The 27,268-nt window shown below is 43.2% G+C and overlaps 2 protein-coding genes across 2 annotated transcripts; one reads left to right on the top strand and one right to left on the bottom strand.

Moving 5' to 3' along the window:
- Positions 1-3,188: 3,188 nt before the first annotated feature.
- Positions 3,189-3,746, top strand: LOC120295311 (X-linked retinitis pigmentosa GTPase regulator-interacting protein 1-like). Its single transcript, XM_039316332.1, has one exon. It carries the CDS (start codon positions 3,189-3,191, stop codon positions 3,744-3,746), a length of 558 nt encoding a protein of 185 aa, XP_039172266.1.
- A 16,976-nt stretch (positions 3,747-20,722) lies between these two features.
- LOC120295306 (vegetative cell wall protein gp1-like) lies at positions 20,723-21,400 on the bottom strand. The gene has a single exon (XM_039316330.1). The coding sequence runs from the start codon at positions 21,398-21,400 to the stop codon at positions 20,723-20,725; it is 678 nt and encodes a 225-aa protein (XP_039172264.1).
- Between the last annotated feature and the right edge of the window lie 5,868 nt (positions 21,401-27,268).

The raw sequence follows: 27,268 nt of genomic DNA, 5'->3' as shown, positions 1-27,268 counted from the left end.
AGTCAATTTACTACAGAATAAATTTTCATTTGCAGATAATTAGTGATGTTTACCATGTAAATCTGAGTTGAATGCAATGATGCATATTTGCACCTTCTTTTCTGGAAATGAAGTGTATTTGGTGCTCCTCAAATTGAAGGAATCTTTATAGGATATAAAAAAGCCCGTAATTACAAAATATTTTTCGACAAAAGAAGGCTGGCTCGCAAGAATAGGAATCATTTCATTACACTAGCAATTATATGGCTCCTTTTGCTCCTAAATAAACCGCGGCAAAGGATTAGTAGTTTCAAGGAAATTCATTCTAGCAAACACCTCCCATATTAATCAAGAAACCTCCACCAAATTCAACATAGAAATTCATAATCTAACAGATCATGAAACTTAGACTCCACAACCATAACAAAGCTATGAGACCCAAAGCATCACATCCCCTTGATCTGAGGACAGGGTTTAGATCTCCTCGGCAGAAGCGTAATAATCAGATATTATGGAGTGTAATAATCAGATGATGTGGATTGATTGTTGTTCTTGTGACATCCCAGATTTTCAGTCCTGTTTTCTATTGAATAAATCGAGCATTTCATTGATGCGCCTATAAGGCTGTTCTCAGATTTGATCACTCTCAAGATAACTAGACTATCTGGGGAAGCCATTAAGGAATTTTAAGGCAAAAGACTTGAGAATTCGATCAGGAATCGGTTTCTCGACCGTGCTCATCTTTAGAGGCTATTATGGCACAAAGATAAAATCGATTTGAGATCAAAGATAGGTCGATTCGACCGTGATGTGTGGCTAATCGTGAGTGACACCACTAAATTGAAAAATTATCGTCGACCGGCACTAGACTGGTTTTCTTATTGTTTTGGTACCTGTGTTCGTATTTGAATCCTCGAGATTTTCACGACAACCGAGAGTCGCCAATGTGTCGAGTGGGTTCATTGTGGCTTGAAGAAAATCGACCATGGGTCATTTGCACTGAAAAATTTCTGAAAGTTACCCGATAGCCTAAGTCAAGCTAAAAACGCACAAAATGGAAATTAACCGTGAATTTGAGTCCAATTTCAGAAATTGAAGATTCTGTCATGTCACAATAAATTCTAGGAATGTCGACCGAGTCTCGAAGATTTTTCTGCAACCCAAAACTTTTTGGGAAAAAGTTGTCCTAGGGACGTTTTTGTTCAGATGCCGGGGATCGTTTTTGGTCGTGCAATTGGGATGCAAGATGGTTCAAGTGGTGAGGAACAACACTAATTTAAGTATTGACTTGATAACGAAATTTATTGAGGCTATATGGGATTGAATTGAAGAGGATTCAAGTCAAATTGAGAGAGATTTGTAACAAATTTGTATGCCCTCCTTCCCCTAGCCAAAATGGACCAATTCAAGGTTGCAAAGTGAGCATTGGTGGCTCATTGAGAGCCAATGAAGTATACTTGGCCATGGAGGAGTCAAGGGGACAAAGCCTTGGAAGAAATTGGCTTGTGGCCCCCCATTGGTTCCCTAGATCTTTTCTCTCTCCATCTCTTCCTCCTTGCTTGGCCGACCACCCCTATATTCTTCTCCATTGTGCATTTTCGAACACTACAACAGTTGAAGAAGACCAACAAGTCGCGGATCCAGCCAACCAGCCGCTGTGAACTGCACGCCTCGCCGGATCGCCGTTCGCCGCCCGCAAGCGCCGTCCCGCGCCCGTCGCCCCTTGCTGTGCCTCACGCCATCCCAGCCCTCTGTTCGCCGGTCCAGCGGGTTGTTTCGCAGCCCAGTAGGCCACTGTGAGCCCCTCCGGCCGCCGTGAGTCCGTGTCGTTGGTCGCTCGGCCTTACCGTTGCCTTCACTGGTCTTACTCACCTTGTTTAGCGTTTGTTTCCTTGTTTTGCAGCAGCAAATAGAAGCTATTTTTGTGGGTTTCCAATAGGCCTTTGGGCCCGATTTTGGAGGTGTTCTCGGGCCTCGAAACCGAGGCCCGCTTTGCAGAAAGTTGGCCCCCGTTATGTTCCCGACGCATTGAACCGCTCGGCCCGCTAAATAAGTGAGTTTAACTCACTAATCCTCGCTTAATTAAGTGTGATTAGGTGGATAGATTATAGTAGAGTAATTAAATTAGTGACTTATCATTGCATGTTAGGCACATGGTTAGGGTAGTTAGCAAGTAAGTAGGTTCTATTAATTATTGAACGAACTTCAGAATTTTTCTGGGTTTGTCTAGGCTTCCAATTAGGCATTCGGGCCTAAGTTTGATTTTTAGCATTTATTTAATAATTTTCGTAATTATTTAATTAATTATTTACTTTCCGGAAATTAGACCAGATAGCCGGTGACCAGAATTTTATTTTGATTATCGTGGTGCGGTATGTTTATTTATTCGAGCTTTAATTTGTGCTTAATTGAATTATTTGGATTTTAGGAATTTATTCCTAAATTAAGTAATTTCAGTAATTAATTGAAAATAACTGGGCGTCGGTTGACAGCGGCAAAAATATTTTGGTAGACTATAGAAAATGGTGGGATTTATGGAAAGGAAATTATAGTATTTTAGCTAAGGTCGATCGTGTACCCACACATGGCTATTTTATCAGGAAGGATAAAAATGTGAATCGATTGTGATGGTATAATATATCGGCCCACGGGCGATATGTCAGCTTAGTAGAGAGTAGTATACTGGTATACTATATCATCCTATGAGCTCTGATATGGCAGCTTAGCAGAGAGCAGTATACCTTATCAGCTTAGATTGAGCATCGTCGGTATACTATATTGGCCTACGGGTGGTATGGCAGCTTAGTTAAGAGCAGTATACCCGACCATCTTAGAAGAGAGCTATACTATCTATTTATCAGCTTGGTAGAGAGCAGTTCTGATATGAACGGACTTAATAGATAGTATGAGATGAGCCGACCAAGAAAGGTCGTGATGACATGTAATTGACTAGGTCGATTGATCAACGATGTGATCTATTATGGTGAATTGATTGATTGGATACCTATTCGAATTATGTTCAATTGCAGGGTGAAATCTGAGGCCAAGGTAAGTCCTCTGATCCGTGTTATGCATAGGCAGCCCTTATGGCATATTGACTTCCTAATCGAGTCTTAGGAGGGTAGAACTCTCTGAGACGTAGTCTCACCCCGTTGTGGGACAACATTTCAGGTCCCTAGATGGCAGCACCTCTACCTCCTCGTCCTCCTATGCATTTTGGTATCTTCGAAGAGATTACTGAGATAGGATACCACTTCCTGATACACCCTCACTCGGAAGGTTTAGAATATGTTCTGGTAAAGTCCCAAGTTTGGGTTGATGTGGGCACAGACGACTTGGTGCCCCACGAGTATCAATCATGGTATCGTCACTACCATGATAGGCAAAGAGAGGGTCCTGTCTCAGAAAGTGATATACCTTTGTTCATTCTAGAAGCATCGTTCGGGAAGGGGATAGTAGATCCTAAGGATGGGTCGGTAATGGATGCCAAGAATCCCAAGCTCGAGGGCGATCCTGAGTCGCCAATATACTCAACCGGGGGTGCTAACTGGAGTGAAGAAGAAGGGGAGATAGTCGAGCATGAGGAGGAATCGGAGGAGCATCAGGAGTGGGAAGAACTAGAGGAGGAGCTTGAAGAGGAGTTCATGGAAGGGGAGCTCAAGGGAGAGGAACCTGAAGAGGAGGACCCTGAAGAAGATCCTAAAGAAGAGGAATCGGAAGAAGAGGATCCAGAGGAGGATCCAGAGTATGACCCGGATGAGGACTAAGATCCCATCCTGTTTGCAGATCCGGGTCGTGATTTGATATGTGATAGATCAGTCTTTTGTAAATAGTATTGTAATATATACTATGAGGTTTGCTTGTATAAAAGTGTGGTTGTGATTTTTCGGTTGTGAAAAATATAGCCCTACTTTTCTATCCCATTGTTTTATTGTCTGGGGATTGTTTAACTGCTTTTGCATGCGTATATAATAAGAAAGGGTCGGCGATACGTCCTGGGACGTCGCCATTTAATCGACCATGCAGGGATGGGCGCGCGCCCGAGGATCGGGGCATGACAGTTCTTACTATTGTCATCATGGCCATGGCTATGGCCATGGGGATTCAGATCATGCCCACTGGGCAACTTTTGCTCATGATTCACTTATAGAAAGTTGAAGAAGATAGGGTCAGTGTTGTCGTCATCTTGTTCGGCAATGCGGCTAGTGTTGAAACTTAGGGGGATGGAGGATGTGACATCCCGATTTTACAATTCTGGTTTCAATTGAATAAGTCGGGCATTTCATCTTCACATCTATAGCTCTCGTCTCGAAGTTGGCCACTCATAAGATAACTAGTTAATCAGGTGAAGCCGTTAAGGAATCTAAACGCAATAGACTTGAGAATTCGACTAGGAACTGACTGCTCAATCGTGCTAATCTACAAGGGTCATTGCGGCACAGATCAATTAGAGACCGGAGATAGGTCGACTCGACAAAGGCATGTGATTAAGTGTGGGTGATTCCACTTGATTGCACAAATCTTGTCGATCGACACTAGATCGATTTCTCTGTCGTTTTGGTACCCTATGTCCGTTTTTGAAACCTTGAGATTTCTACGACAACCAAGAGTCACCAATGTGTCGAAGATGTACTTTGTGGCTTGAAAATAATCAACCACAGGTCAATTGCACGAAAAGTTCCTAAAAGCTACCCGGTAGATTGGGATGTGCTAAAGTCGCGCTAGATTGAAATTAACCGTGAAATTAAACCCAATTACAGAAATTGGAAGTTCTGTCAAGTCACAATTCATTTTAGGAATGTCGACTAATCCTTAGAAGATTTTTCTAAAAACCGAGATTTTAGGCAGAAAAGCAAAATAAGGCCGTTTTTGTTTGGGATTGTCAGAGGGATGCAAGTTAGATCATTTGATGGGAAAAAGTCATAAGAAGGATTAGGACACATGGACGGATTTAATTGGGCTTCAATTGGATTTTTTTGGATGAGAATTGAATGAAATTGATTGAGATTTAAGTGGGAAATGTAACAAATTCGTATGCCCCATGGACGCAACATTTTGGACTACCTAAAAGCTTCTAGAAGGGGCATATAGGTCTAGAAAATGTTGGTGGATGACACTGGGTTGGTGGCCCATGTTTGTGGGGCCAGAGAGAGAGAGAGAGAGAGAGAGAGAGAGAGAGAGAGAGAGAGAGAGAGAGAGAGAGAGAACCGGTTTCCCCCCTTTCTCCTTCTCTCCCGTCGTTGCTTCTCTCTCCCCCAACTCTTCTGGTCGTGTAAGGAACCCAGCAAGCCGAAAAAGCTACGAAGCAGCAACCAGCAGCACCGTCCGTCGCCGTCCGCTATCCACGCACGCCGTCGCAGCCGCGCCTCACCGCGCACACCTCTGCCTCCTTCTCTTCCCTCTTGTTGCCGGTCAACTAGCTCCTTTCTTCCTCCTGTTTGTACTTTTCAAACCTAGAAACTGAGAAGAAGCCGGAGCAACCCCTCTCGCCGTCGCACTCCCTCGTCGTCGTGCCGGACCGTCGTTCGCCGCCCCTCCTTGTGCGTCTCTCCCTCCAGCCGCGTCGTCCTTGGCTTGGCTGACGTCCAGAGCTGCTGTCTAGCACCATGGGCCACCGCTAGAGCTCCCTCCGCCACCGTACACCACCGCTTGGACCGTTGGAGCTCAGCTGGACCACCACCGGCCCTGTCCAACTCAACTTGACCTCGGATCCGCCCTTTCTCGGCTTCAACCAACAGCGGACAGCAGTTGGAAAAATGGGTTTCCAACAGTGGTTAAGGCCCGTTTTGGCCGGCTTCCTGACCCCGAACGCTTGGCCCGCCTTGAGGAAAGTCGACCCCGTCGTTTTGGTTCGTTCGGTTTGTTAATCAGGTGAGTTTATCCTCTAAACCTCACTTAGTAAGTTAATTATGCTTATGGGGTGTTTAGATTAGTCTAATTAGGTTTAGGTGGTTAGATTATATTATTTTAATGTAAATTAGATTAGTTGTATGATTAGTTTAATGAATGTTTAATTAGGGCTAATTGTATGTTTAAATTAGTGTAATCTAGTTTAAGCCCTAATTAATTATTTTTAATAAATTACTTATTTCGAATTTTATAAATATTATTTTATTAAATTATATTATTATAATATAATATTTAATTATTTAATTTTCGGAATTAAATTTAATTATTTAATAATTTTGAAAATTTTGCCGGGATGGTCGGTCATTAGAATTTCGCACTAGTCGCAGTAGTGTGGTCAGTTTGTGCTAATTGTATGTTTAATTGAGAAATTGAGTGAAAAATGATGATTATGGTTATTTATTCCAGAAGTGTGGAATTGTGTGAAATTGGAGAAGTTTTGGTATTTAACTTGAAAATATCCGGTGTCGGCTTTTGGCACCGTAATTGGTTTGTAGGACCAGTTTGTATTGATTGATTGAATGGATGTTTATGTGTGGATTATTCCAAAAATTGAGAAGTGTCAGTATTGATTGGAAAATGACCGTGAGAGGTTATGAGTTGAGCCTAGAAAGCCGTCGAAGTATGGTTGTGCCAGTTGGGTCGAGAGTTGCCACCGAATTGGAATCGGTCGCACCTAATGGGGCCATGATTCACCACCTGCTAGAGGTCGTGCCTAATATGGTTGTGATCTACCACCTATTAAAGGTTGTGCCGAGTGGGGCCTTGATGCCACTAATTCTAGGAAAATTGCTCGGTGGGGGCCATGATTACCACCTATTAGTAAGTTATGTCCTAAGGACCGTGATTCATAATTGGGAATATGAGTTGGAATACTTGAGATGACCGGAAGTGGTCTTGTTGACATGTATCGATTGAGTCGATTGATCAATGACTCGATTTGTTTAATTGGATGACATAATTGTCAGTATTTTTATATTGTACTGACTTGCAGGAAGGATCAACGGCGAGGTAAGTCTTCTGACTTGAGTGGTTAGGCCTCTTTGTGTATTTTCTTCCTAATCGAGTCTTAGGGGGTAGAACTCACTGAGACATTGTCTCTATGACATCCCAATTTCATCGACCTTTATTAGTGTAATTAGATCATTAGGAACTTAGATTAATTAGATTGGGCTAGAAAGTGAACCCGATGGATCGTGAGAAACGTGTGGGCTTGAGAAATAAGTGGGCCACACGAATTGGACTTAAGAAATCTAATGAGAGATTATGGGCTTGGACTTGGCTTGAAGCAGGCCAAGGTTCGGAATTATAGATTTGTAGATTTAGTTTAGTGGGCCGGGATGGTTATAGATTAAGCCTATTGGGCCGGAAATGAATATTTAGGCCCAAATGATTTTATTTTATAGATTATGGTTATGATAATTTAATTAATGTTTACAATGCTAATATAAATTTCTAACTTTAGCATTTTGTGATGAATTCTTTATAAACTAACATTGACTAGTCGATATGTTATGTCATTCGATATATTATGCCATGACTTTGTATGATCATAAAAGGATTGAAATCAAGTTGAAACAAAAGGGAATAAATGGAAAAATATTAGAAAGTAACGAACTAACTAATGATGTCGATTAATTGTTAATTAGCGACGATTGATAGATGGTGAAAATCTTCATGCATGAAAGCCACGACATCTTTCTCTCTCTTGTTTTTCTCATCAACACCCACGGTTTCTTTTCAAATCCATAGAACCGAAGATGGCAACTCCAAGGAAGCATAATCATTAGCCAAATCTAATCATTACACTAGCCTAGGTATTAGCTTGTAGCCTATTTTCCCCCTTAAGCTTCGTACTCTCTCTCTCTCTCCATATAAAACCGAGCAACCCATCTTCATCTTCTTCTTTCTTTTTCTCTCGGCTGAGCAGCGAAAAACCAGAAGCAAACCAGCGATTTCTCCTTCTTGCATGCTGATTTTGAGTGTTGATCTTGAAGCATCTCTGTGTTGTTTAGTAGCTGAAGCAAGGTAAGGAAAGATCTAACTCTAAATTGAAAGTTATCCATTGTTTTATCAAGGGAGCTTGAGGATCTAACCAAACAGTGATGGATATAGTTTGTAGTTGCTGTTTTGTGATTGATCTAAGCTTAGTGAGTGTTAGATTGAAGGTAGGAGCTATTGCATGTCACTCTTGAGTCTTGCATGTCTCGAAATCCTTGTGTGAGTATGCTGTTTTGTTGAGCGAAGTGATGAAATAGATGCCGAGTGTGTTGTTTTGGTAGAAATCGTGATAAGTGGCTTACGGATGCAACGACACTTCGAGCCGAGCTGTGGAATTGATTATTTGTTAGAGAAAGATATGCTGAAGTTGCTTTGAGTTGCTGTGAGTAAGCATTTGAGTATTTTAGAAGAGATTTGTGGATAGACAAGTTGTTTCGTTGAGTTAGAAGTGAGAAAATTTGTGTATCTATTCTGTTCTAAGTGACAACTGTTATGGAGTCTTCTGTTTGTGTTTAGTTTTCTTTATGTATGTTAATAGAAATAAGAAAGAAACTATTCTACATGATAGAACATCTATAAGATCAAGTTATACACGTAGCTATAACCATATGACTATAAAAACATAGAGACAGAAGTGTACTTAGTAAAACCAGTAAACTGTTCTTGTGAGAAACGGTTTGACCTTTACTGATTATGCGAATTTTCTGTATTTACCTAGTTATATTTGGACTTCGAATCCTTAATAAAAATTGTAGAAAAAATCTTAAGGAATGACGTGTAAAAATTTGAGATTAAATCGATAATATTTGGTTGGTGAAACAATTTTCTTTGTAAATACGAAATCTGGACGTCGGTACAGGGTACTAGTAAAGATTATGGCGACTGTTACTCTTAATACAGTGAGAATCAGACTTAAGTTTCTTCACGGGAATTGTTAGTATATTTCTTAAATATAACATACTAAAATTTGGTAATATTTCGACAAGAATTAATATACCTTCTGTGTCCGAAACCGAAACTGTACATTTAGTTAGTAAACTGTCTAGACCCGAGAACATATATTAGATGAAGTGTCTTTTATATTAGGTCTTCGTGATGTACATAGAGCCTAATGAACCTCATAATAGATGTTAGTCATATAAGAGTAAGTCTCATATATCATTTGAGATATAAGTGCATATAGAATCATGTGTGTGCAATGAGTGCAGTGCATAGTGCTTGATTATGGGATAAATATCTGTTCGCCATGGAATGGGACATGAGGTAATGGGTTTTATCTTATAATTTGGACACGCACGTGTGCTAGGTTCATGATAGTTAGTTAGATACTTTGGAGTCTTTTCTTTTGCATACGATAAATGCATTAATCAAAGGTGTGGTGGTGTGAAACGTGTGCTTAAGATGAATGAACCCATCGGTATTGAGATACCGGTGATGCCCCCGGAAGTGTGGGATGCCCTTGCTGCGTGGTCTTGGATGCCTCGGTAGAGAAATAATGAGATGCCTCGGAGTGAGATGCCCTTGTGTGTGATCAAGGATGCCTCGGTTGTGTGATACTGAGATACCTCGGAGTGAGATAACCCTTGCTGTGTGGTCTTGGGAGGACCTCGGTTGTGTGATGCCGGGATGCCTCGGAGTGAGATGCCCACAATTAGAGGTATTGTGGAAGTCCGGATAACGTACTTTTCGGAAGTGACTCGATCAGGCCGATAGAGTCCCGGTTGTGACTGATTCGAGGGTGGATTTTATGCACACTAAATATAATTCTATTTGGCGAGTGAGTTCATCTATTATCGTTGCATTATATTTTGATGTGAGATTGAGTTTGAGAAAGGTAAGCATAGAAATGCATGCTCATAAGGTGATTATGTACATAGTGTGTTATTATCCAATTGTTTATGCTTGTGATATACTTCCTTTAGCATCCTAAATTGTTTGATGATTCACTTGTAACTTTGATGGCTATGGATTGTTTAAGTTAGAGTTTTATCATTCTTTACTGGGCAAGGTTGTTTCCTCATACCTTACATTTTCAGATTGATAGCATGGATGTACCGCCAGTAGCTCGATACGGCACGTTAGTGCGTCTTGATGTTTCTCTTCATGACGTGTATGATCCCGACATTGACATGGTTTTCTCCAAGTATGAGGCGACTTTATGAATGGATGACGGTAGGGCTGAGTTGATACCGATGACGTTCGTTGCATGGTTTATCAACCATGAAGGGGAGATGTTCGGACCTTTACCCTTTGGAGCAGGAGGACCTGGAGCGGGGATGGACGGCGCCTAGACGCCTTTGATCTTGTAGAGGCTGACTAACTTTTGTTTTTTTGTTAGATGCGGGCTAGTGTGGGAACTCATGGAGTAGACACCCTCACCCTTTATCCCTGGCTTTTGTTATGCCTTTTGTTTTGTATATGATGTAAATATATAGGCGAAGAACATGGAACGAGTCCAGGTCGATAATTTTGTATGCCCCGATGATGATAAAATGAAAGGAAGCCTTTTATGATCTTGTCTATGTGCATTGCAGGATAACCTTATAATATAAACTTGAAAATTTAAAATAATCTATGTTATACATGCTAACCTTCAATGGTAAACGCTATGGGTTATCTAAAGGAGATTACTAGTTAGGAAGATAATAATAATAATAATTATAATTCCGCTTGCGCTTAGTACGTGACGCTCTGGGACGTCACAGTTTCACCCTGTTGTGGGCTCAACATTTTTTAGGTCCTTAGATGGCGGTTGTGGAGGACTCGAAGCCATGGACATTTGTGGAGTTGGAGATCAAAGAATCGGTGAACGTGACTGACTAGTTGGTCTTAGAATAGTTCTCTTCTTGTTGAGCCGATCTATTTTGTAGACAATCTAGTGTTGTATATAAACCTATGTGTTTAAAAGAAAGCTTGTTTGGTTGTGATTGATTGTCTACTTTTCTATCCCAAGTTAAATGTTGTCAGGGGATTTGTTTCGCTTCCGCATGCATAATACAAAGAATGGGTCGGCGACGTATCCTGGGAAGTCACATATTTCTATCGACCGCAGAGGGATGTTCGCGCGCTCGGAGGATCGGGGCATGACAAAGGAGCCCCTATGGCTTGGTGAGCCTAGGATGAGTGAGGGGGATTTGAGGATGAAGTTCTTATAGGTAGGGGTGAACGGTTTCAAGTTCCAAGTTCAGTATAAATTCCATTTAGAACCTGTAACTTACCCATCAAAACAAGTTTATCATTTATTGGAACTTAGAATGTACCTTACATATCCTGTTGTTGACACTTAAATTTTGATTAGGTTTTTAATTAGTTCTTAATTTCATTTTTCAGATAATAAATAATAAATAATAAAAACAAAAAAAAATCAAAACAAAAGAAAACAAAAAAGCAACACCTATTGGGGTGGGCCTTTGCTCCCAACCCTCTTTCCCCCGGCGCGGGCCCTAGGCATGGCCTGCCTCTTTTTTTCCCAAAGAGCCCGGCCCCCTTTGTCTTCTTGCTCCTTGGCTTCTCTCTCTCCCCCACGCCTCGCAACACATGCTAGTGCATGTACGTGGTAGTGGATTGGTAAAATTTGCTTGTCGTGTGTGAATCGCTCATCTTCTAATCTAGTGTGGATTTGGAAGATAGGTGTTAGTAAAAGACTGAACCATGAGCGAGCAGGAGTAGAGAACTCCTTCTAAGAGGACTGTTAGGCCTACAGCTCGGGTTAGGTCGCCGACCAGGGTCGGTACCCGAGGAGGCCGAGGTAGGGCACAGGCACAGGCTAGTGCTACTGGAGTAGCATCACTTCCTGTTGGTGCTGGGGTTGTAGCCCCGAGTGATCAGGGAACCATCAGGATCGATTAGGCCTTAGATGCCATGAGAGAGTTGATGGGCAATAGGCCCGGGATCAAGCTGCTGCATTCATTGCCACTGTTGCAGCTGCCGCTCAAGCCGCCGCCAATGCTGCTGTTGCTACCGCTGCTGAGGCTGCACCCGTTGCCGCACCTGTCGCTGCACCTGCAGCTGTCGTCATCGAAGGTCCGCCAGGAATCGTAGTCGCAGGAAGACCGATTCATAAACTGGTGGAACAATTGCTAAAGTTGAATTCGCCTCAGTTTACCAGGGTAGGACATCCCAAAGCTGTTGCCTTGTGGATCCAAAAGCTGGAGAAGCCTCAGTTTACCGGGGTAGGAGATCTCGAAGCTGCTACCTTGTGGATCCAAAAGCTAGAGAAGACTTTTGCACTATTAATATGCAATGAGACTGATAAAGTAATTCTTGCAACTTACCAACTGGAGGGAGTTGCAAATACTTTGTCGCAATATGCCCCTGAATTTATCGAGAATCCAGCGAAACGAGTAAGAAGGTTCAGAGACGGATTTAGGCTAGACTTGAGGAGCATATTGATTTCACTAAATCTAAGAACTTATAATGACCTGTACCAGAGGACCCAGATGATTGAGAGAGATCAAAATGAGAGAGCTGCCACATTTGGGTTAAGGTTTATTTCTAACAGAGATACAATCTGACAAGGAAAGAGGCCCATGGTCGGAGGAAGATTCCAAGTTCCACCAAATAGGAGAGGTGGAGTAGGAAAGCCAGGGCCGAGTCAGAATGGCCTGTGTCGTTTGTGTGGAAGACGACATGGTGCAAATCAGTGCCCCCGAAGGACGGGTGCCTACTTTGAATGTGGCAGCAAGGTCATAGGGCCAGAGATTGTCCTAACAGGCCAAGAGGACAACGGCAATTGCCACCGTCGTCGTAGATGGGACAGATCAGAGGGTATGCCCCTCAGAATGTGCCATAGGGAGGACAGCTAAGACCTCCGGTTCAGGGCACAATTTGTGCTATCACACAGGGTCAGGCAGAAGCTGCGCTTGACGTAATTACAGGTATGGTTTCACTGAACGACCATCCTGCTTATGCTTTGTTTGATACGAGAGCAACCCATTCCTTCATTGCCGAGCAGTATGTTAAGTTGATAGGGGTCAGTCCTATATTATTGGAGTCGGCAATTTGCATATCTACACTATTGAAGGATAAAGTTATTGCTGCTTTGGGTTGTTTGGGGTGCAAGTTAGAGATTAGTGAGTGAGTGGGGAAAATTGATCTGTTAGTCCTAGCCATGTATGATTTTGATTTAATAATTGGCATGGACCGGCTCACCAAGCAACGAGCTAAAATGGACTGCTATCGCAAGGCGATTCAGTTTGACTCGATAGAGGGTGAGAGCTTCGAGTTTGTCGGAAGTCGAGAAGGACCCTCGATTATTCTGATCTCGTCGCCAGAGGCAACTCATCTATTAGACGAGGGTTGTCAAGGGTACATGGCAACTGTCATGGATACGACAGTTGAGAAACTGAAAATGGAAGACATTTCAGTCGTGCAAGAATTTCCAGATGTCTTTCCAAAGGAATTGCTAGGATTACCGCCAGAGAGAGAGATTGAGTTCGTAATTGAGCTAACACCCGGGACAGAGCCAATCTCTAAGGCTCCTTATTGGATGGCGTTATCTAAGTTGAAGGAACTGAAGGTGCAGATGCAGGAGTTATTGGATAAAGGATTCATACGTCCCAGAGCATCACCTTGGGGAGCACCAGTTCTGTTTGTAAAGAAGAAAGATGGATTGTTGTGCCTGTGCATCGACTATCGACAACTCAATCAGGTAACGATCAAGAATAAGTATCCACTCCCTAGGATCGATGACCTGTTCGATCAACTCCAAGGAGCGTCGATATTCTCGAAGATCAACTTAAGGATGGGGTATCATCAACTAAGAATTAGGAATGAGGATATTCCTAAGTCAGCAATTTGTACTCGTTATGGTCACTATGAGTTCACAGTGATGCCATTCGGGTTGACGAATGCTCCAATTACCTTCATGGATTTGATGAATAGGGTATTGAAGGAATACTTGGATCAGTTTGGGATCGTGTTCATCGATGATATGTTGGTATATTCGAGAAGTGACAAAAAACATGAGAGTCACTTGAGATTAGTGCTGCAAAAGCTGAGAGTCCATCAGTTGTATGCTAAGTTTAGCAAGTGCGAGTTTTGGTTGACTCGTGTTGCTTTCTTAGGGCATGTTATCTCAGGTGAAGGAATTTCTATGCACCCGAGCAAGATAGAAATCAATTGGCCAAGACTGACTATAGTGACAGAAATCAGAAGTTTTCTGGGTTTGACAGGTTATTACAGACTGTTGACACCTAAATTTGGACTAATCATTTAGTAATTAATTGCATGAAAATTTAGGGATAATCTTTAACCCCTAAGAAAAAAATAGTAAAATGGCATTTCATGTAGTCGCATTTGCATCGATACTAAAAGGCAACAAGACGCAACGGCTAGTGGTCGATTACATGCACAAAAAGACGGTCTCTCTTTGCTGGTCTGAGCACGCAAAAGAGCGAAAAAGAGAGGAAGGAAGTTCTTGCACGTCCGTTGTCTCTCCCTCATTATTGTATGCGCATGCACGCACAAATTCGGCGAACGTGTGGATACTAGAGGAATCCTCAGTGAAGCAAAATGAGCCAATGATATAATATTATATAATATGCTCTCTCTCAAGTGTGGGTTGTCAGGAGAAGCAACGAGAAATTTGCTGAAGGAGGAAGCAAATAATAAACAAGAAAAGTCAAAAGTTGTGGCTATCCTATAGAAGGGAGGGACAAGTAGCCGTATAAGAAACCCTAAGCATGCAGAAGAAAGAAGAATCCATGAACCTGCATTGCATTTTCTTCCCCTCATTAATGCATGCACATGCATGCATGAGTAGGGGACGTGAAAATTCTACAGACACATGCAAAAGGATGGGCTGACATTTTATAATACTTTCCTTTCTAGAGAACAGATCGGTGGCCACCATATTTGAAAAAAAAGAACCAAACTTGAACAAGCAAGGAAAAGTTGCGGCTGCCTCCTGTTCACCTGTTCACGCTAAAGTCGGTTGTTGCCTATAAATAAGCAAGGATCCTCGGCTTAGAGGGGGGAGGAGAACGAAGCATTCACTGGAGAGTTTTTGTGAGAGCTATTAAAAAAGAGAGAGCCCGTAGAGAGACACACGAGTGGAGAGAAAGGAAGAGATTAAAAAGGAAGAGATGCTCGTTAGAGAGAAAAATAAAAAAATTCATTCGAGAGGTTTGTGAGGGGAGCGAAAAAAGAAAAAATTCCATTGTGAGGAGCTTCTCCTTCGGTCGGACAAGGGGAGGGAAGAAGAGTCTCGAGAGAGCTAAAAAAATATTCAATGTGAAGGGGCTCCTCCTTTGGACAAGAAAAAAAATGAAGTCGGGGAGGATATTAAAAAATGAGATGAAAAGAGAGTGCGTCGGAGAAAAGAGAAGGTGAAGTTAGAGAGGGCAACAGAGAAAGAGAAAAGAACGTGAAAGAAAAATAATAAAAAATAGGGTGTCTTCTTCAAGTGGGGGCTTCGAGCAACACCTGCAAGGCCACTTCTGTAGCTGCCCATTACCGCCGGAGCCCCGAACTCTGTCGCCGTTGCAACCCGCTCGGCGCCGGCAGCGGCCCGTCACCGCGCCAGCAACCTTCCTCCTTCCGGCGAGTTCCGAGCCCATCACCGCCCCTCTGCCTTGCGCGCCACCGTCCCTGACGCCTGCACCCACAGCTAGCGCCTGCACCCCTTGTTGACGCCGCGAGCACCCTCCAGCCCACACCCATAGTCGCGCCTCGACCGCCCACACTAGCAACCCTCGAGACGCCGCCGCGTTGCAGCCCTCGGCCCGCGCTCCACCCCGCTCGCCGCGCCTGCAACCCAGCGCCCGACGCCCTCAACTCCAACCTGCGACGCCCGCGTCTCTACCCGAGCACCACCCTTCGTCGCCATCACCCCGTACCGACCACTACTCATCCCCTTTGCGACGCTGGCGCTGCCCCTGCTCACCCACGAGATCTGCAGCCGAGCTCCTGCTTCTGCCCCGCTCGCCATCTCCGAGCATCACCGCCGCCTGCGATAGAACGCCGAAGCCGCGGCAGCACCTGCCGAAGTTCCGAGCTCCGCCGAGCCCCCGTGCTGCCGTGCCTCGCTCGCCGACTCCCTACCCACACCACACGACGACCCCGACGCTGCTCCGGTCCGCTCGTCGCCCACCGCCTCACCCACGAGATCTGCGGCGCGTAAGCGCCCGACGCCCTTCTCCGCCCGCCGCCGCTTGACCGCCTCAGCCCAAGCTCGCTCCTGATTAAATCGACCACCGCGACCTCCGACCGGTGACCCAACGCTGCAAACCAGCTGATCCGCCCTGTCCGTTGCCGTTCAGCCCTCTGTTTCACCCTCTCGCCACCGCTGGTTCGCGGTTGCCTCCCTCGCCGGTGCCCCGAACACCGGCAGCCGTCCGCCGTCGCCCCTCACCGGAACGCCGTCGACTAACCCCCTTGGCGACCCGACCGACGATGACCCCCACCAAAAGCCGCACGAGCCCAAGCCTTGCGTGGGAAAGGAAAAGATAAAAAAAACAAAAGGGGAACATTAGGTAGTTGTTTTTATATAGTTTTTTAGCGTGATTATTCATTAATGCATGATTGAAGTTCCAATGTGAAATGACCCCTCAAATTAGGGATTAGGAGTTCGATTTTCGCGCCCGAAATCCGACTCACGATCTCTTACAAAATCGACAATCCAATCTCATGCCCGAGATTCGATTCGCGATTTAATTTAAAATTGACCAACCCAATCTCATCCGCGAGATATGGTTCGTCAATTTTGGGTAGTAATCTTATCTTGATTGGATTGGATATCGGGTTATTTGAATTAACTTTTGTTTTTGCATAAAAGAAAATGCAAGTTAGATTAGGGCTAGGGTTAGCGTATTTAGTCACTTCGTTTTTAAAAAAAAATAACAAAAAAAAAATAAAAATAAATGCATTCAGGATATTAGTTTTTTTTAAGAATTGCACGTGTCAATTTAGAATAGGATTTTTGATTTTAAATTTTTACAACAGAAAAAATCCCAAGAAAAATTAATTAATTTAGGATGCTAGTTTTTTGTAGGTTGCATAATAGGTTCTTTTTATGCATGTTTTAGAAGAGATAATATGTCCCTTTAATTTTCACTCTAGTAGTTTTTTCTAGTGTTTTTTAATTACGAATTTTCATAAAAAATCATCATGCATTTTAGAATAGAATTGCATGTCTCATTTTAAGTTTAGATCAATTTGCATCTTAGGTTAGGAATGGATAGATTAAAATAACGTCTTAGTTTAAATTAGGATTTAGCATGACTTAATCCTAAGCTTAAATTGGATGGAATTGTAATTTAGCTAGGTAATTTTTTGCATTTTTCTTAATTTCGAATATCATGAAAAATACAAAAATTTGTCTTTAGATAATTTAGTTTCAATTTTTAGGATAAATTGCATTTTTAGGAATAGAAATATCATGTGCACGTCATGTAGAATTAGGTTCATATAATCAAAAATTGCCCGTCATTATAATTATGTCATTTTGATTTGCATGTTTAATTATTGCATGTTCATTAAGAAAAAAAAATATTTTACTCATGTCATGTAGTTTAGAACACATTGTCACGCCATTTCATGTTAGATTAGATGCATTGCATATTGCATGATTTTCATTAAATAAGTAAAAAAAAAACTGCGTGTTAGAAATCATATTTAGGACTATTGATATGAATTCTGATTTAACATTGCAGATACTTTTGTTGCTATGAGGTAAGTCCTGCAATTTATTCATCGCTTTCTTGGGTGTTAAATTGGTGGTTTACGCACCCGCATGATCACCTCACATGTTAGGAAGATAAATTAAAATCAATTCAAGCTGCCTGCAATATATTTTTTGAAATAAAAAAGAAAAGGTACCGAAAGGGCGTTAAAGAAATCTAGCGTAATCAAGTCCCCGAACTCATTTAATCTCTGGTTCGTAGGAGTGAAGTAATTCTCCCATTACTTTACTTGGGTTTCTAATCGACCCACCCAAAATAGATTAGTGGTGACTCCATGATAAAAATCTTTTGCATATTAAGAACTTGAATCTAAGTCGCGAATTGGTATGGGCTTGGGAGAGCTCGAGTTAAGTCTAGACTTAACAATCCATTAGCCGAACCCTTAGGTGGTCCAACCCGCTTCGGGGAGGTCGCGACAGCTTGGCGACTCCGCTGGGGACTTGAGTTGAAACTCTTAGTGGACTTAGGCCAATTTTCTTTTTGAAAAATATTTTTGTTTGGTAGCGAGGATTCCAGGTACATCCCTAACATTTAAGGTGTTAAATGTTCTTGCAGGATGGGAGGTATAAGGGGAAGTGTTTGTTGACATTTGTTTTGCAGAGAGGTGTAGGAATGTATGGTTTACTTTCATTTATGAAGTGTTGCTTGATATAAATTGTCGTGCATGCCTTGCATCTAGCACTACACTATTGCACACACAACCCGCCGCCGGACCTGGGCCGCATAGGATCATCTAGGATGGTATTGAGATGGATACCACTTCGACCGCATGCCCGCGGTATGAGTCGCCCATCTCAATCCCGAAGTTTCTTTTCTGGCGTCAAGAGTACCCACCCTGGTTCGCATGCCCGCAACCCAGGTCGGCTCTTTGACCAAGCTGGAGTCATGAGGACCCGACATAGTCCGCACGCCCGCGGCTAGTCTGATCATTCTTGTGGCTTCACTTTGTTAAGCCTTATAGATTAGAAATCGAGCCACTTACCATGCGTATGTCTATGTGATTGCCCCTTGTTTATTGGTAAAGTAAGTCTTCTAAATTCGCACTCTTGCAATCTACTTACTTTATTATATCATTTTGTCAGTCCATGGCATTAGGATTGTCCTGAGTCTTGATCAATATACAATGAGAATACCGGACATTCGAATTATTCTCCCTCCAAAGGAAGTGTCACGCCCCGACCCTCAGGCACGCACACATCCCTTACTTTTGGTCGATTTAAAAAAAAATGTGATATCCCAGGACTATGTATCGCCGACCCTTTCATTTATATATGCACATGCGGAAGCAGTTATAATTCCCCAGACAATAAAGCAATGGGATAGAAAAGCAGGCCATACATTTTTCTTACTGAAAATTCACAACTACATCTTTTTACATGCAAACAAGGTCTGACAAGACAGGATAGGATTTCGATCCTCATCCGGGTCGTACTCGATATTATACTCGGGGTCCTCCTCCACGAACTCCTCTTTGGGTTCCTCAACAGAGATCTCCTCATCAGATTCATGCTCCTCAAGCTCCTCATCCAGGTCCTGAAATGGTTATTCAATAACCACTGAGACCACGTCTCAGCAAGTTCTAGCTCCTAAGACCCAATTAGTAAACTAATATACCTTAGGGCTGCCTACGCACAACATGAGTCAGAGGACGTACCTTAGCCTCAGATTCCACCTGCATATTAGTACAGTTCGAATAGGCACACAAGCAATCACATCATAGATCGAAGCATCGATCTAATCGACTTAGTCGATTTCACATTAGGAAGACCACTCACGATCATCTCCCTTCAATCATTCAATTCACAACATCAAACCAAGGCAATGAATCGCATCAAATCACACTCAGATCGAATCATCGATCAATCGACCTAGTCGAATCATTTCTAGGTCATTCATCCCACATCAAGCCATTCCTTGGATTTAGTGGCTTTACGGTCCCACCCGACCCTCTCGAGAACTAGTGGCTTTACGGTCCCACCCGACCCTCTCAAGAACTAGTGGCTTTGCGGTCCCACCCGACCCTCTCGAGAACTAGTGGCTTTTCGGTCCCACCCGACCCTCTCAAGAACTAGTGGCTTTGCGGTCCCACCCGACCCTCTCGAGAACTAGTGGCTTTTCGGTCCCACCCGACCCTCTCAAGAACTAGTGGCTTTACGGTCCCACCCGACCCTCTCGAGAACTAGTGGCTTTTCGGTCCCACCCGACCCTCTCAAGATGTCATACTATGTCACCGAGCCACGTGCATTCCCCAGGAAGACATACCGAGTCTCCGAGCCACGTGCATTCTCTAAGGCTATCTTTTCGCCAAGATGACATATCAAATCACCGAGCCACGTGTCTTTCCCAAGTGATATTCCAATTCACTGGGCCACGTGCATCCTCAAGGTGATTTACCAACTTACTTTCGATACTAACAACCGATATCTGACCAATTCTCAATCACAAGGCCAAAATTGCATTATTTAATAACATACTTAAAAATGCACCATTAAATCAATTCAACACGAATTAAAGCTCAAATAAATAAACGGACTGCTCCACGGCACTCAGCACGAAATTCCGGTCACTGGCCATCCCAGTTGAATTTCCGGAAAATAAATAATTAAATAATTAATTTCGAAAATTAAATAAATAAATACAATAAATTCAATTTAGCACAATATAAAGCTCAATTAAATAAACGGACTGCGCCACGATCATCAGCATAAAATCCCGGTCACTGGCCATCCCAGTTGAATTTCCGGGAAATAAATAATTAAATAATTAATTTCGAAAATTAATATTTAATTCCTAAAAATACCACATAAGCCCGATTTGCTTAATTAACACCCGATAAGGGACGGAAAAATCCCAAGAAGCATCCAATAAATACTACAAGCAATTCTCTATCTAATTACACTAATCAAACAACTAATATGCAAAGCAATTAACTAATAATCACTAATCAAATCTAATCTAACAACCTAATTACACTTAATTAACACTAATCAACCTTTAAGTATAATTAGCGCACTAAGAAGGCGTTAGTGAGTAAAACTCACTCAAAACGACGGGCTCGACGCGAGGTCAACTTTCCTCAAAGCGGGCCAAGCATCCGGCTCGGAAGGCGGCCAAAACGGGCCAAACAGTTGCTGCAAACCCATTTTCTGCACTCACTGATCGCTGCTGGTTGGAGGCGAAGGAGAGCGGATCCGGGGCTGGTTGAGCTCGGGAATGGGCGGAGGAGCTGAACAAGACCAAGGCGAGTCTTCACGGTGGCCGGAGGTGGCTGAACCGTGGCTTATGCTGGCCAAAATGGAGCTGAACAGAGGCGGAACAGGGGTTGGACAGCAGCCCTGGAACAGCGAGTTGGGCGAGAGGGAGACCGAGCTGAGCGGAGCAGCGGCGGAGTGCACGGCGTCGCGCGGTGGGCGGTGGTGCGGCGGCTCCGGTCCAGCAACGCCACTGCTGCCCCTAACTCCGGTGTCTTCCCGATCCGAGATCCCGAGCAGCAAACGGAGAGGAAGACGAGAGGTGCCGACGGCGGCTGGAATGGGTGAGGGAGAGGCGAGAGATGAACGACGGAGCGGCGGAGCGGGTGATGTGCCGGCGAGGACGGCTTGAGGCATGAGGCGGTGTGGGAGTAACGACGGCAAGCTACTTCTCCTCGGTTCCGCTTCGTTTGAACCAGAGGAGGAAGAGGGGCGGAGATGTGCGGGACGGCAGCACGGCGCCGGGCTCGGGTGTGCGAGCAGCTCCGGTGCTTGCGGGCGTCCGACGGCGGCGGCGAGAGGCGGCGACGGACGAAGCCGCTGCCGCTTCGCCGCTGCTGCGGGTCTTCGCACGCCCATGGCACGAGCAGCAAGAAGAGGGAGAGAGGGTGTCGACGGGAGAGAGAAGAGAAGAAGAGAAAACCAAATTTTCTTTCTTTTTCTCTCACTCTCTCTCTCTTAGGTCAGCCATACGTGGGCCACCATGGCTGTCATCCACCCACCTTTCAAGCCCCAAAATAACCCTTCTAGAAGACTTTAGGTAGGCCAAAGTTTGGGGTAGAGGTGGCATACGAATTTTGCCAAGTTCTCTTCCCAATTGGACCTTAATCCCTCTTGATTCAATTTAAATTGACTCCCATAATTTCATTTAACACCTCGTCATTCCAATTGGTATTTTTCCTTACCAATATAGCCCACTTGCATTCCAATTTCACAATCCCTGGCTTCAATTGAACGAAAACGACTCTATTTATCCAGTCGAATTAAAACCCGAAAATCTGGATGTCACAACTCTTCCCCTCTTATAAAAATTTCGTCCTCGAAATTTAAACATTTACCAATCCTTATACAAAAGGTGGGGGTATTGTCGTCTCATCGAGTCTCACTTTTTCCCACGCTAATCCTCCGGTCTTATGGTATTGTCCGACCATTTTGACTAAGGAGGTCATTTTGGTACACAAACTCTGCTCTTTCTGAACCAACAACTGAACTGAGCTTCTCATATATGACACTCCATCATTCACATCTGATCTCTTCTTTTCGACTCCTTAATGAACCTTCGAACCTCAACGATTCAAGCTTTCTGACAGTTCTTAGCAGTCTTTACTCGACATTGATCTGACAACTGTAAACACCGATTTCGAGCTGACTTTGGACTTGCGATTTTCTGATTTCTGATCTCACTCCAACCGACTGAAATCCTGTACACTTTGCTCTACACTGATTAAAAGGAAACTATCTTATTGATCTGCTGAAACTGGGAACCTCTGGTCAAGATCTACTATAACTCTAGCATTGATCTTGGCAACCGCAATCACTGACTACTGTACTGACTTTGGCCTGAAATCTTCTTCACTTTCTTTTCACCACTGAAATTCGGTACCCTCTTCTATAACACTGCTTAAGAAAGAACCCTCTGAAAGCTTTGCCAAATTGATAATCTCTGAGCTAGATTCAAAATATAATTTATCCCCGGCACTCCATGCCGGCGAATTATCTGATGCACACACACTTCGGTATACCCACTCTGATAAGATAGAATCTTCAATTTCTGAAATCGAACTTAGATTGGCGGTTAATTTCATTCCGACACGCTTTTAGTGTGACCTAGGCTCTTTGGGTAGTGTTGAGCTTTTAGGACAAATGACCCGTGGTCGATTTTCTTCGAGCCACAATAAACCCACTCGACACATTGACGACTCTCAATTGTCGTGAAAATCTTAGATTCAAATACGGACACAGGGTACCAAACCGACAGTAAAGTCAAATTAGTGCCAGTCGACGAGAGTTTTCCAATTTAGTGGGGTCACCCACGATTGGTCACTTATCTCAGTCGAGCCAACCTATCTCCGATCTTAATTCGATTTTTAACTGTGCCGTAATGATCTCTAAAGATGAGCACGGTCGAGAAGTCGATCATTGGTCGAATTCTCAAGTCTATTTGCCTTAAGGTCCTTAATAACTCACCCAGTTAGTCTAGTTATCTCATGAGTGGCCAACTCAGAGAAAAACACTGTAATCGCGTCGATGAAATGCCCAATTTATCTAATCGAAATCAGAGCCCAAAACCTGGACGTCACACTCAAAACAAGATCTATTCGCACTGTACCAAAGTGGACCAACTCCATCTATCGATCAACCATTATTCTCAAATGGTATCAGTAATCCCCCGAATCCTTAGTAAGCCCATCACAATGTTCCATTGTGATATAATTCCATTCCCACTTGGGACTCTCAAGTGATGATAAAAATTCTCCCGATTCACATTACCGAGCTTCCACTTACTGCCACTTTTGACACTTGCAACCTGCTCAGCTGTATTTATCCTCATATCAGCTTACTAATCTAGCTGATGCCGATTTTGATTTACTTGCACCATCTGGTCAAAGCTGCAATACTATAGTGAACTTCTGACAAGATCTTTTCCCTGAGTGCTACACTGTCAAGTGTATCCAGTCACTCATGGAACCTAAACTTTCCATCCTCAGATGTCTTAAAGTCAGATTCTTTCTTGCCAGTATCCTCTTATAAGATCTTTTGAACATCGCTTGATTCTAACTGGAACGTATGGTTCAATCTTGAGGGTGGCTATAAAATTCAAAAGGAAGCCTACCTCAAATTTGAAAACCAAATTTCAAATCCTTTTCAAGTAAAGTCTACATTTTAGCCAGTCTATGCACAATTGAAGACTCTCGGCTCAACACATTAATGACTCATTTCGTTCCTCCAAGGTGATACCCGATATCATTATTATAGTTCTGCCAAAATTCTGGTTCACGACACCGCTTCGTATTCCACTTATTGGGTCTCAACTGGCAAAACAGTGATACAACAATCTTCTCATGTTGTATCAATGCATACCCCGTCCTCTGCAAGACACATCACTAACAATTCCGTGCTTTCCAGAGCCAAATGAAAAGTTTAGCACAAGTACAATAGTCAGTTCTTATTTAAGCTTTGGAAACTATCCTCGTACTTGTCTATGCTTATGAATTTCTCTTCCTTCTTAAGAGGTCAAGTCCGCGATGTTACCGATGCTGAACATTCTTTCACGAACCTACTGTTGTAATCTGTCCAATCCCCACGGCTTCTGATCTCTGACACTAATCTCGATCTCGGTTCATTAACAACTGATTCAATCTTGGCTGATCCACGGAGATTCCTTTACCTATAATCACATGACCATTCTTAAGGGCTCTCGTGATCCTCATCACATAATGAACACCCTAGAACGTCGCTACATCACACGATCACCATTGATCTAGGTATTCTTTGAATACTCGGTTTGTCAAATTTATGACAACGGCTGAAGCATTCGTCAAATCAACCGACTTTACATTATTCTCACAAGGCTAAATCAAGTGCGAAGTGTTGTCTTCAATATAACCTCCTTCCTGGTTCTCAATTGAAGATAACCTGTCCTCAAGTCAATCCTTGAAGACATCAACACTCTTTATAACAAGTCACCCAATTAAGTTGACAATGGTTGATGCATGATTGCAATGAACCATTTTCATTTCTCTTTCCACAAAATTGATGTTCCTTAAAGCGATGCACTAATATGTATGAATTCCTCATTCATCAATCTTCACATCCGTACCTTCGATTCTATCAATTCGAACAACAATAACTAGTGATTCCCCTTTCTTCCACTTATTTCAATAAACTGAAGTTCCCAAACTTCATCAAAACTCTCGCTACGATACTCGATAGAATTTTCCCCAAAACATTCTTCCCTCCGTCTAGTGCCAAGTCGGTTCCATTTCTGATCTTCTCACCATACCTAGATACTGAATTCATCCAGGTTTTCTTCCACAATTTCGACACCTATCTGGTGAGTCTTCTACCTCTTGCCAAATGCTAGGATGCACTATTTCTTATACCAGAGACCTATCCTAGAAATTCCACAGTGCGTTCTATGGCGCACTCCTCCTGAACTGTCTACCAACAGTGACAGCAGTAACCGTTGTCAAGATTCCATCTTCTTATGCGGATACACCATAAATCACTGTCCGTACTGGCGACACTTACCACAATTTCCTGTCCTCAAAATACACGAGACCGATTCATACCATCTTCCATAGAACAACATGTTCCATTAATCGAATGCTGACTGACTATGCCACCATTCCTATTGGGTGGAATAGAATATTCTTCTCTCAACATCAGTCTTTTCCCCTGACCGAATTCCCAATCTGCTTGCACTGAATCTTGACTCAGATATCGAAATATATTCCCTGATCATCCTTCCAGGTTAAACCTCAGCAAGATAGCAACAACAACAACTTGATTTTGATCTTACCGGCTCATTCAGATCCCAAGAAACACTTGCATCAAATCAATCTTATCGGGCTTAGGATCAATCACTGCTGCTACACTAGTACCAACCTGCGATGGCACTCTTACGCTCGAGCTGGCCAGAGTCAACACTCTGCCTTCCGAATCCACAACGATTAAAAGCAATCGATTCACACATGACAAACAATTCTACCAATCAACTATCAAACACATGCACCAGTCATGAATTTAAAGGCCTTTCCTACTACTATCCCATAGGTCATCGCACCTTATCACTCCAATACTTAACCATTGCTCTGATACCACAAAAAGGGGATGTCACGCCCCGACCCTCAGGCACGCACACATCCCTTACTTTTGGTCGATTAAAAAAAAATGTGATATCCCAGGACTATGTATCGCCGACCCTTTCATTTATATATGCACATGCGGAAGCGATTATAATTCCCGAGACAATAAAGCAATGGGATAGAAAAGCAGGCCATACATTTTTCTTACTGAAAATTCACAACTACATCTTTTTACATGCAAACAAGGTCTCGACAAAACAGATAGGATTTCGATCCTCATCCGGGTCGTACTCGATGTTATACTCGGGGTCCTCCTCCACGAACTCCTCTTTGGGTTCCTCACAGAGATCTCCTCATCGATTCATGCTCCTCAAGCTCCTCATCCAGTCCCGAAATGGTTATTCAATAACCACCGAGACCACGTCTCAGCAAGTTCTAGCTCCTAAGACCCAATTAGTAAACTAATATACCTTAGGGCTGCCTACGCACAACATGAGTCGAGGACGTACCTTAGCCTCGATTCCACCCGCATATTAGTACAGTTCGAATAGGCACACAAGCAATCACATCATAGATCGAAGCATCGATCTAATCGACTTAGTCGATTTCACATTAGGAAGACCACTCACGATCATCTCCCTTCAATCATTCAATTCACAACATCAAACCAAGGCAATGAATCGCATCAAATCACACTCGAGATCGAATCATCGATCAATCGACCTAGTCGAATCATTTCTAGGTCATTCATCCCACATCAAGCAATTCCTTGGATTTAGTGGCTTTACGGTCCCACCCGACCCTCTCGAGAACTAGTGGCTTTACGGTCCCACCCGACCCTCTCAAGAACTAGTGGCTTTGCGGTCCCACCCGACCCTCTCGAGAACTAGTGGCTTTTCGGTCCCACCCGACCCTCTCAAGAACTAGTGGCTTTGCGGTCCCACCCGACCCTCTCGAGAACTAGTGGCTTTTCGGTCCCACCCGACCCCTCTTAAGAACTAGTGGCTTTACGGTCCCACCCGACCCTCTCGAGAACTAGTGGCTTTTCGGTCCCACCGACCCTCTCAAGATGTCATACTATGTCACCGAGCCACGTGCATTCCCAGGAAGACATACCGAGTCTCCGAGCCACGTGCATTCTCTAAGGCTATCTTTTCGCCAAGATGACATATCAAATCACCGAGCCACGTGTCTTTCCCAAGTGATATTCCAATTCACTGGGCCACGTGCATCCTCAAGGTGATTTACCAACTTACTTTCGATACTAACAACCGATATCTGACCAATTCTCAATCACAAGGCCAAAATTGCATTATTTAATAACATACTTAAAAATGCACCATTAAATCAATTCAACACGAATTAAAGCTCAAATAAATAAACGGACTGCTCCACGACACTCAAAGCACGAAATTCCGGTCATGGCCATCCCAGTTGAATTTCCGGAAAATAAATAATTAAATAATTAATTTCGAAAATTAAATAAATAAATACAATAAATTCAATTTAGCACAATATAAAGCTCAATTAAATAAACGGACTGCGCCACGATCATCAGCATAAAATCCTGGTCACTTTGGCCATCCCGGTTGAATTTCCGGGAAATAAATAATTAAATAATTAATTTCGAAAATTAATA

The sequence above is a fragment of the Eucalyptus grandis genome, chromosome 1 (assembly GCF_016545825.1).
Source record: "Eucalyptus grandis isolate ANBG69807.140 chromosome 1, ASM1654582v1, whole genome shotgun sequence".
Lineage (NCBI taxonomy): Eukaryota > Viridiplantae > Streptophyta > Magnoliopsida > Myrtales > Myrtaceae > Eucalyptus > Eucalyptus grandis.
Note: the sequence above shows the minus strand (reverse complement) of the source record. Positions and strands in the feature narration are given on the sequence as shown.